We start from the raw sequence: 11,975 nt of genomic DNA, 5'->3' as shown, positions 1-11,975 counted from the left end.
TGTTATGGCTTCCATTAAAGCACTGCAACAGTAGGGAGAGGAGAAAAACTTACTGGCTTTAATGTTTGCTTTTCAGATTCTTACACCTCCCAAGTCCTACCCCTTTTTTTGGTTCATATGCTTATGCTTATGATTTGCTAGTTCCTCTGCTGAATTGGTTAAGCAAGCTGAAACATGTTCAGCTGGCCTGATTTGTCTTTCAGTACCTGGCCAGCAAAGGAAAGGGAAAAAAAGCCACAGTTTTTTTCATATAAGAGAGGCTCCCAACGTTGATTTTATGTGCTTATTCAATGGGTTATTTTTTATAGATCAATGTGGGAAGTTCAGCGAAAAAAATAATGGCCGTAAGAGAGTGTGATGTCGAGGGTGTTGCGGATTTACAGGATGGATGAACTTGATGCACGGGGGACTACACAAAACTCTACTGTCAAACCAATTTGTGACTTTTCTGCGTTAAATTTTATGAAATTCATGATGTTATGCCAATAAAATTGTTGTGTAGGCATTATTTTTCAATGGCATGAGGAGAATATTACATGCCCTGAAAAAAAAAAAAATTAATAATTTTTGTGGGATGAGAATTTTATTGCCCTTGAAACATTAAAGTATTACTGAATTGAAGATCCGAGGCTCGAAGAGCTATTCAGTCTCGTGACCTAAGAGGTTGAAGTGGAGGACGGAAAAGCCAGCCAATGCCACCAAGCAAACTGCAAAGTATTTCAAAGATAAACAAAAGAGTGGATCAAATGTGTTGTGCATGTGATGTGAGAGAGGATGCAGATAAGGCCACCCAAGCCATTATTACCAATTTATTTCAATAAATCAATCAATGAAAATAATAACCTTTTCTTGAATTTAGTTTAACGGCCAGTGAGAAATACCACAGGCAGGCAGTCAGTCAGTCCCCGACAAGAGTGGTGTGTTCGACTTTTATCGTTTTCGCAATGCTTGCAATAACGTGGGACTCACATGATCTCACTTCCTCCCTTTCATCTTCTCTCTCTCTCTCCCTCTTTGTTTTATTCTGTGTCTGATCTCTTCCTCTCGAAATGCTTCATTGCCACCTTCTCCCCCCCTCTCCTTTGGCTTCCTTCTTTACAACTTGTTTTCATATATTCCTTCTGCGAGGTTACGTAAAGTCAAAAGCCATCTCCAAATTAATTGCCCTTTATTTTTTTGGCATTTTTTTTGAAATCTTCTATTTTCTTTTGAGCTCGAATGTGATTTTATGGATACAATTACAATTTAAAGTCCGGAAAGCTCAAAAAAAAAAAAAACATTTAATCATTTTTTTAATTGAATTGGTATGTGTAGGTTTCTAATTTCGGTTTGACGTCGCAGAATATCTTTTTTTACTCAAAATAATGTGACATTGACTAACTCTTAGTATTTTTACTGCCGTCTCATTACAGCTTGAAGTTAATTGATTGGGCAAGGGACCACTCCTTTTCCAGACATTATAAAAGTCAGCCCTGATGTTGTTTTCTGCTGACATAAATTCTTTCTTTATATATTTAATCGATGTTTTTTTTTTTTGTTTAAATAATTTAATAATATAAACAAATACAAGGCTCGAGAATTTCCAGTGGTAGTTTGGTACATTCAAAATATAAAGAGCGGGCAGAGTAGCACCGTTCCATTGACGGTTAGGTCAAAATTAGCTTTTTTATTTTTGATCAGTTTTTTCATTTATATTTTTTTATTATTTTAAAATATTTTTTACAAATATAAAAATATATTAATAATCACATTAAAAAAAATAGCATTTTTCAAATATAAAAGGTTTCTGAGAAAAAGGCATTTTCAATTTACAATGCAAAAACAAACAGTTCCTTTATAGGTCAAAACTTCATGGGCCCAAACCGACCCCTTGGATTACGCTGACGTGTACCCTGCGAATAATAATAATAATAATAATAAGAAAAAAACTAACACCCGAACTCCCACGAGACCTAGAAAAGCGCGTTCGAAGTAGTGTTTAGATCTAAGCTCCTGGACCCCACAAACGTGGCCCACTACATGCTCCCAGAAAAAAACAAAATAACAAAAGCTCGATCCACGTGATGGCTCACGTACGTGGGCGCGTGACATTCGTTTCCCAACCTCATCTGATACGACCTACCGTCTCATTAAGTGATTGTGGCTATGTTAACGTTGAGAATAATTGAATTGAGAAGATAAAATTATCATAATATTTTTTTTAATATTATTATTATTTTAAAATTTTAAAAAGTTAAATTATTTATTATATTTGATGTTATTATTTAAAAAAAATTATAATAATAAGTTGAGATAAATTTATAAATCAAACGAAATTTAGTCTCGTTTAACAATTCTTCTTAATTTATCTTATTTTATTTTATTTAATTATTATAATTTTATTAAATTTTCATATAAAATAAAATAATTAATTAAATTTTAAAATAAAAATAATATTAAAAAAAATATTATAATAATATTTTATTTAATTTTTAATTTATCCCATCTCATCTATTCTATAAAAAAAATTACCACTTATATATCGGCGACAACGACACAGTTTTGTTTTAGATACAGCCACGAATAAATGAAAGTAAGATTCAATAATTAATTCCTTTTTTCTAATGCAGAATTAGAATTATAGAACATAAATAAAAGGGGCATTAAGGTTAAGGCTATGTTTAGAGGTTAGAATCTGAATAATAATAATAAAATAAAAAATATTAATAAAAAATAATAAGTAATTTGTAAATAGTAGTGATCAAACTATTTCACTTATTAAATATAGCCTAAATCAGAATTTGAAAAAATTGAATTTTAATATTTAAAATTCTTTATGAAAAATAGAAATAAAAATAGAAAAGATTCTTTCATTTTTTATAATTTTTTATTTGAATTTTTTTTTTTTTATAATTTCAAAAGAGATAGATACAAGATACGAAGCTCATCTATTAAATTACGTGAGTGAATAATTTAAATTTTGAATTAATAACAATTATTTATTCAATTTATAAAAAAAAAAATGTTTGGATAAAATTATAAAGCCTCATGATTTAGGGGACTTGCGTAAGGAGAAAGAGAGGGAGCTGTCACAAAAGGCGCACTGATCTGGTTTTTTCCTCAAGCACTCAGGTTTCTCTACTCTCTCTCTCTCCTCCCTATAGAGAGGGACACTATGAAAGTCTAACACCCCTCCATGTCCGACGCATTTACAATCATGCCATCCCGTCCCTCCCCACCGCCTCACAACCACCACCATCGTCACCACCACAGTTTTCTCCTCCCTATACTCCTCCCCATAACCCTCACGCTCCTTCTCATCCTCCTCTTAACCCTCCTACTCCTCCTATATCGCAAGCTTTCCCTCAACCGTACCACTCCATCCGACAACCACCAGCGCCGCTTCTCCTATTCTCTTCTCCGCCGCTCTACTTCCTCCTTCTCCTCCTCCACCCTCCTTGGCCATGGCGGTTTCGGCTCCGTCTACAAAGCCACCCTTCCTTCCGGCCAATTCCTTGCCCTCAAGCTCATGGACTCCCCCGGCTCCCTCCAAGGCCAGCGCGAGTTCCACAACGAGCTCTCCATCGCCTCCGCTTTTCACTCCCCTCACATCATTTCTCTCCTTGGCTTCTCCTCAGACCGCCGTCGCCGCAAGCTCATCCTCGTTTACGAGTACATGCCCAACCGTAGCTTACAGGACGCGCTGCTAGACAAGAAGTGCGCTGAGCTCATGGAATGGAAGAAAAGATTCGACATTGTTTCTAATATTGCCAAGGGTCTGGCTTATCTCCACCATTCCTGCGAGCCACCGGTAATCCACGGCGATATCAAGCCCAGTAATATTCTTCTGGATGCTGATTTTAATGCCAAGATCGGGGATTTCGGTCTGGCGAGGTTGAAGACCGAGGATCTGGTGGAGAAGAGGGAAGGCGGGGGGTCGAGGCTGGAGAGGATAACGGATCGATTTTGGAGGAGACGGAGAGTGTGACGACTGGGTTCGATGAGGCTGGTGGGTTGCCCGCTGATCGATCTCCGGAGAGTTGCGTAATTAGGATATTGGATTCGGAGGCGTCTCCGGAGAATGCGGTGGTTTCACCGGAAGCCGGGATCGACAAGGCGAGCGCATCTGAAGGGTGCTTCGATAAGTTCAGCGTTGATAGTGGCAAAGACTTGACCGGTAATGGTAGAAAGAATGGGGGTTCGAAGAGGGATTGGTGGTGGAAGCAGGACAATGGGGGTGGGTCCGAGTCTGGGAGAGTGAAGGACTACGTGATGGAGTGGATTGGGAGTGAGATAAAGAAGGAAAGGCCTAAGAGTGAATGGATTGCCTCCCCGAGCTCGGCGGAGAATGATGGGTTGGGCTTAAAGACTGAGCAGAAGCAGAAGCAGAAGCAGAAGAAGAAGCAGAGGAAGAGATTGGATTGGTGGGCCTCATTGGATGAGGAAAGGATGACGAGAAGGAAAGAGAAGAATCGGAAGCCGAGGGAGTGGTGGAAGGAGGAGTTTTGCGAGGAGCTCTCGAAGAAGACGAAGAGGAAGAAACGAGCTCTTGGATCGAGTAGCGGTAGGGAATTGTGGTGGCAGAAGGATGACGACGACGACGATGTTGTTGAGGATGTGGTGCAGCAAGAGAGGAAGAAGAGGAAGAGTAAGAGCAGTCGAGGTAGCATCGATTGGTGGTTGGACGGATTGAGCGGCGAGCTCAGAAGTGGGCACAGACATAGCCAGGATTGGGGTAATGGAGCTGATATACCTAAGAGCGGCGGTATTAGTAGCACACCCAGTATGAGAGGAACCGTCTGTTACATTGCTCCTGAATATGGTGGTGGGGGGATGCTCTCCGAGAAATGTGACGTTTACAGCTTTGGGGTTCTGCTTTTAGTTATTGTTTCGGGGCGGAGGCCACTCCAAGTGACGGCCTCGCCAATGTCCGAATTCGAGAGGGCCAATCTGATTTCTTGGTCTCGTCAACTTGCCCGAAATGGGAAGCTTTTGGACCTTATTGATTTGTCTATTCATTCATTGGATAAGGAACAGGCATTGCTTTGCATTACAATCGCACTCCTGTGTCTGCAAAAATCGCCGGTGAAGCGACCCACAATGAAAGATATTGTTTTGATGCTAACTGGTGAGGCTGAGCCTCCCCACCTCCCATTTGAGTTTTCACCGTCTCCGCCTTCGAATTTCCCGTTCAAGACACATAAGAAGGCCCGGTGAGTTCATCGGATGTTTATTTCCATTTTCATTAACTGTAGAGATTAGAGAATGTACTGTTCTGTTGTAGGGGGTTCTAATTTTTCATGTTTTGTAGAAATCGATGCTAAAAAAAAAAAAAAAAAAAAAAAAGAAGGGGAAAAAAGGATTGTTTATATGTGATGAATTTCAGGCCTTTTTCTGTGTGGATTATCTTCTCTGGCCTACGAATTCCTTTTTCATTCTAAACTTTCGGAGAGCTATCATGATTCGTGGGACTCATGTAGGCGCAACCAACCCACTCTTGTCCTTCGCTCTCAGAAGTTGATGAATTTGAGGAATCCCATGTTTATTATTAGTGGAAGGCTAAAGGTAGTTATGGGGACAACTTTTGCTTTTGGAAATGGTGAGGCCAGCCCACCTTCGCAGATCTCGTTAGTGCCTTTGAGACCCGAATGAGCAGCTTTGCCTGTTTGACTTTAAGGACCTATGGGGGGCCCCGGGGGGAGATGTACCCTTTTTTCTTCTCTGCTACCTTTTGAAAGTTGGCTGATTTTTGTGCCACATTAGTACCAGTTACAGTAGAAGGGAACAAATCTTTGGTCCCAGTCATTTCTTTTCGAAAGCAAGTGGAAGATCCATTGGCCTAGTAAATGGGAGAACAAAAATGTTAATTGAGTGGTAGGAACACTTGGGTTCTCTTATTGGGTAAATTTAGGCATCTCCCAACCCTTAAGAATACATGGTGGAGGGTGAGATCAAAACAGAAGAGATTCATTAGAAAGGTCAACGTCAATTTCATGGGTAAAACAGAAACGCCATGCATTCAGGAGTTATTACGAAAAGCTCAGTATGCATTTTCCTGATCATAAATTCCTGTATCAGTAGGTTATGAGGATGTGCATAGATTCAAAAACAAGATTGCATATATTCTTCTTTGCAACAGTTGAGAAGGAAGCAGGAGACTGAGTTTCAGATGACTTCACTAGCTTTAGAATCTATTCATAATGTTTATATTCCAGATCATATGGCTTTGTGGAGGTTTAAAATGCTTGTCACGTTCATTGAATTGAATGTGATTCTGGGCTGACAGCTCTGGTGGGAAGAAGAATATTCTTTGGTGCTGACCTTTTGTGATTGTCACCAAGCTGACCCTACATGGCTGAAATAAGGATATCAACTGTGGAGTTTATGAACTCAATTAGGCTTTGTTTAGGTGAAGAATAAACTCTAGCTTGATCAATATTCTTAATGTAATAATTTTGTTCTTGATTAGGATTTAAGTTTAGGAAAATGCTTCCAGACGGATGGGTTTAAAACCCAATTTGGCACCCAGTCAATAAATGAACAACACATAGGCACTTCAGGAAAAGTTTAGCTGAACCCGCGTCCACCCCATTCCTCCTCTTTTCTTCTGAATCCATCACCCTCCCTTCGAATCTGTCTCCATCCCCATCTTTGCACGCAAGCTTTTCTCAGAAAAATCACCTCCTCCAGGATGGAACGCCCACCACGACTCACGACGGAAGCCCCACTCGGCGCGATGCCCACTAACCTGTTATGTGTTTGGAGGATCTACACTGTTTAATTGAAAGCTGCACAGAATCACTTACAATGATGTCATTGGTTTTGTTCGATGGGATCCTGGATCTGGATATTTATTAATTCTTTTGAACTTTTTTTTTTCCTCCATAACTAATTTCCGGAGATAAAACTACTCTGAAATGATAAACTTTGTTTATGTTTCAAGTTGGTGGCAGCATTCAGCAAATCTGGCAAGTTATGAGCAGCAGGATGCTCATGAGTTTTTCGTTTTAGTCTTAGATGGGATCCATGAGAAAGAGGGCAAATCATGGAACCAAAGTAGAGGTAATTAAAATTAGACATCTATTAGGTTTATGTAATTCCCAAGAAAAAGGAGGCTTGTCTGGTTCTTAGTCATGTAGTATCTACAATTGAGAGTTAGGACCGGATGTATCCTATTAAATGAATGAACAGACAAGTTTTCGGACATAAACAAAAAAGTTCCTTGAACTTTTTGAAGTAGTGCAGCGAAAATGTGGGTATAATTTAAGAAGATGGATAGTTTTGTTTTGGTTCTCAGTGGTTATGCCTCTTATATAAATCATTAAATTTTTTTATAGATAATGGAGAATTGCCAATGTATCGCTCATAGGATATTCTTTGGGCTCTTGAGATCAGATGTCACCTGCATGACCTGTGGATTCACTTCAACTACCTTTGACTTTTGTGTGGACGTCTCACTTGACCTGGGCACAAGCAATTTCCCTCCAACAAATATAGCTAATAAGCCTATCAAACCGAATGGAAACAGTAGCATGTCTACTCTTCTTGGTTGTTTAGATTTGTTCACAAGGCAGGAGAAGCTGGGATCAGACTCGAAACTTCACTGTCGAAACTGTCAAGAAAGGCGAGACTCCGTGAAGCAATTGTCCATAAAGGGTCTCTCCCATTAGTGTGAGTCGTGGTGGGCATCGCGTCGAGTGGGGTTTCCGTCGTGAGTCGTGGTGGGTGTTTCTGAGAAAAACTTGCGTGTAGATATTGGGGAGGGGGAGAGATTCGGAGGGAGGGAGGGAGATGGATTCAGAAGAAAAGAGGGGGAATGGGGTGGACGCGGGTTCAACTAAGTTTTTCTTGAAATGCTTATTTGTCATTCATCTATTAGCTGGTGCAAAATTGGGTTTTAAACCCATCCGACTGGAAGTTTTTTCTTTAAGTTTATTCAATTGAGAAAATGGTATTTGATTAGTAGTTGATCTAGGCAGATGGTTTCATCTCATCATTACAACTTTATCAAATTTTTACACAAAATATAATAAACAATTCAACTTTTTTAAATTTTAAAATAATAATAATATTAAAAAAATAATATTCTAATAATATTTTATACAACTCATCTAAAATAATTTCATTTCATATTTTTAAGGTAATGTTTTTGCAATGAAAATAATAATGCTAAAACAAAATGAGTATATCAGCCAAAATGCTAGGTTGTCCCCTCAAGTGTACAGCTAATATATTTGTTTTTGTTTTCTTAAAATGTTTTAAAAAAATATCACTAGTGAATTTATATGTTTTTTTTATAACATTTAAGAAAAACAAAATGAACTAACGATAACAAATGAACGGTACAGTAGCACGACCCATCAGCATATACCTGTCCTTTTCACAATATCTGCATTTCAACATCGATATTAAAAGGCATAATTATGCATTTAGGCAAAAGTTGTTGCGAGTTGAACCATATAATTTGTCCCATCGATTGAACCCAACAAACAGTGTAGAAAAATGAATGATTTTATTCGTCTTTAATGATAGATTGGAGAAACCAAAGCTAATGCTGACAAATGTGACAACACATACCCCTTGCAAGGTAAATTATTCAATGGCTTGGAAAAAAATAATAATACTTGGGGGGAAAAAAGCACAAAACACCAAAGAACGATGAAATGTCTTAAAGTCGCTACGGATTGTAAAGCGTGCCATCCTCAAGGCTTGGGAGTAAGACCAGCCTTAAGAGCTTGAATGGTGGCAAGGCTGGTCTTGAAGGATTTAGCCAAGATCGTGTCGTCAATGCCAGTGGTGAACAAAGTAGTGGGAATTGAAACAGTTCCAGCATTTGCACTCCCAAAAGCTGAAATAGCTACAGCAGATTTGTTCGCATCAGCATTGTATTGGAAGTGCACAAGTCCCTTGGGAAACACGAATATATCACCCGTTTGTAGTGTTTGATTGAAGAGTTTGTTGGTTGTATCAACAAACCCCACCTGAAGAGTACCATCAACTAAGAAAAGAAGTTCGGCCGAGCGAGGATGGATGTGAGGTGGATTAGTAGTGCCAGCCGGGAATTGAAGAACAGCATAGGAAACACTCTGTCCATTGAGAGCCGGGAATTCAACCAAACTTGCTTTTGAAACCTTGAAGGTTGGTGGAGGGTTTGACCCAACGAGAGATCGCAGGCCAATAAACGTGAAGAAGTTTCCATCAACCGTGGTGACGTTTTGAGGCACTATAAAATCAGAGAGGATGTCTGCATCTCCGGCTGTTGCCATTTGGATGATGGCAAATGAGGAAATTAGCAGTGAGAAGAATTTCATGTTGAAAATTTTGGAACCCATGAAGGAGAATTAGAAAAAATGGGATATGTATTTTTCTATGATAGCAAGTGTGGTTAGTGCGGTGCTTAGAGTTGCAACAAGGACCCCATTTATAGGGTGTTATCAGGATTGCATTTTCGAGGAAAGGCGCGTGACTGTTTTTGTAACTTTGTAATCCTTCTGCAGGCCATTCGAATGACAACTAGAGATGGAAACTACAAAGTCATAGTTTGTCGTAGCTGCGATTGTTTGGTTGTCAATGGCTGGAACACGACACCAAGAAAGTACAAGGTTTTGCTTATCTTAATGATATGCAATACCGAAAATCTTGTGCTTGATTATTCATTTGAGCTGAGTTCTTGGTGTGCATGATATCCGTAAATTGGAGGATGAATGGCCCATATATTCTCATTTGAATCATATTTGGCCCATATTTGAATTTTTAATGAATATTATACTATGAATAATTTTATTCTTTACAAGATAAATAAATTATATTATATAGATGATGTGTGGTGTAAAATTTTTTATATAATATTATTCTTATATTATACTGTGCATAGTACTTTTTGAGACTGCATTGGAGCTCCCCTCTTTATCTTTGCCAGCAGTCGAAGGCATATTATGTATATACACTCTTTAGTGTAACAAAGAATCAAGATGGCCTTAAAAAATGGAATTTGCCACCATGGCTGTGAACGATTCAATATATAGAAAATATGGGATGGCACGTGTAACGCCCCAAATCCGGGTGGTTTAGAGAATTGTCACTTATAAACATATTTTCAACACAACTAAAATAAATCTAAAAAAAAAGCTTTATTAGCAAAACTCAAATTCATGTTTTCTAAATAAACACATTGAAAACTCCACAAAGTCATTACCGCAACAGAACAAAAATAAATTAAGGAGTCCACAATCTCCCAATAGTCATAACAAACCAAACTGATAATTTCACAAGTCTTACTAAACCCAAGATAAAAATTAAATCTAAGAGACATTAAATCTAAAGGACATCATAATTCCTTCTTTCAATATCCTCTCATTAGCTTATTCATGCTCACCAATCTAATCTCAGTTCTCAGTTAGACTCTCCACATCATCTGAAAATATTATGAAGATAGGGGGTGAGTTATCAATAACTCAGTAAGCAGATGACATATGCTAGCGTGCAAACATGAGTATTTACAAAGTATAGTATGCAAAACAAAATATTTTACAGAGTTATCATGCAGAACAAAACATGTTTTCCAAAAGTAACAGAGCGATGGTTTTAAGACAAGTAAAACCTGTAATACTTTGGCATAACATAAGCTAAGTATCATCATCACATCAAAACAGAGCATCACACAGAGCAGAGACCACGTTTCACCCCCCGTGGTAAGGTTGTGCTAACCCCGGTGGCCAAACCGGGCAGAGACGGAGGTGAATTCTTTCCCTTATTCTTCTCGGAGCCCCGAGTGTGCGCACATGAAAGATCACAATAAAACCAATCTGTTTCCAAAGTGGGTGCACTCAGAGACAGAGAAGTTGGTACCAACCCAAACAGAGCAAATCATAACAGAACAGAGCAGAGCAAAGCAGAGATAGAGTCAGATACAAAAATTAGTACACCATGCCAAATGTTTTTAGATGTTATATCAAAATAATACAGAGTACCAAAACAGAATCAGATAGTTTACATACACTGCAAACAAAAGCCAAAACATCTTTCTAAATAAATGCACAATTTTTCAGATTCTCAATATCGCTTTTTTTTTTCAGATTTCAGAGATCACATGACAGAATTTAGCTCATGTCTACACAATGCATGTCAGAAAATATTTTTTTTTTCACACAGATTTCATGAATAATGCAAATAAGCGATCGAGGTTGATCTTTATTTTCTCAAGTTCCCATTACATCACAAAATATGCAAGTTTTCATAAAGTCAACCTCAATCTTATTAACTTGTATAAAACCTAGCATAGGAACCCCGTTTACCTGACTCCTGCAGCGTATTATTTATGCCTTGAATTCGGCCTCTAATGATCTCGTCACCTATTGATAGAAACAAAATACACAATAAGTGTTAAAAGGCCATAGACGCAACCTCAATCCAAAATAATTAAAACTCATGATTCCAACTCTCATTTCAGCAAAATAACCCAACTCAAACAACCAAATACTAGACTGAACAACTCGCACTTTAGTCCAAAGTACCGTATTTCAATTTCAATAATGACCAATACATCCACCAAAACCCAATGTCAACTCAAAATAATCAATAAGTCACACCCCTTTCAGCAGTCCATAACTACAAGCAACTACCAACAATTTAACCAAAACAACATTACACATTAATCGTTTCTCTCCGTTCACAACTCTACAAAGGAAAATCCAACACTTCTAAATGTTAATCGGCACCCAACAAGACTCACTTCTATATATTTCTAAAACACCAATCCAACAAATCAAATTTTATTCTTCATGAGAGAAAAATACCCAACGAAGTGGAAAACTTATGGTTGAAGGCTCAACGTTTATGAGAAACTGAGTAGAACGACGTACTCATTGTACTACAACAAACACAAGGTGCACGAGAAAGAAAATCCACCAAACCATGGATTGCACTAAAATAAATTTATTTTCAATAACCATTTCGAGTAAGAGGAAGAGAGATGTGAAATCTTAAAGGGGAAAAAA

The 11,975-nt window shown here is 38.2% G+C and overlaps 2 protein-coding genes across 2 annotated transcripts; one reads left to right on the top strand and one right to left on the bottom strand.

Annotated features, from left to right (window-relative positions):
• The first annotated feature begins 3,039 nt into the window (after positions 1-3,039).
• On the top strand, positions 3,040-7,941 carry LOC121262805 (receptor-like serine/threonine-protein kinase At2g45590). Its single transcript, XM_041165415.1, is given in 4 exon segments — positions 3,040-3,887; positions 3,890-5,192; positions 6,923-7,041; positions 7,317-7,941. Coding segments are annotated over 4 exon segments (2,166 nt in total). The 5' UTR covers positions 3,040-3,175; the 3' UTR covers positions 7,349-7,941.
• A 533-nt stretch (positions 7,942-8,474) lies between these two features.
• Positions 8,475-9,360, bottom strand: LOC121262797 (germin-like protein 9-3). Its single transcript, XM_041165403.1, has one exon. It carries the CDS (start codon positions 9,309-9,311, stop codon positions 8,682-8,684), a length of 630 nt encoding a protein of 209 aa, XP_041021337.1. The 5' UTR covers positions 9,312-9,360; the 3' UTR covers positions 8,475-8,681.
• Positions 9,361-11,975: the final 2,615 nt, after the last annotated feature.

Source organism: Juglans microcarpa x Juglans regia, chromosome 1D (genome assembly GCF_004785595.1).
Source record: "Juglans microcarpa x Juglans regia isolate MS1-56 chromosome 1D, Jm3101_v1.0, whole genome shotgun sequence".
In the NCBI taxonomy this organism is placed as follows: Eukaryota; Viridiplantae; Streptophyta; class Magnoliopsida; order Fagales; family Juglandaceae; genus Juglans; species Juglans microcarpa x Juglans regia.
This window is presented reverse-complemented; position numbering and strand designations above follow the sequence as displayed.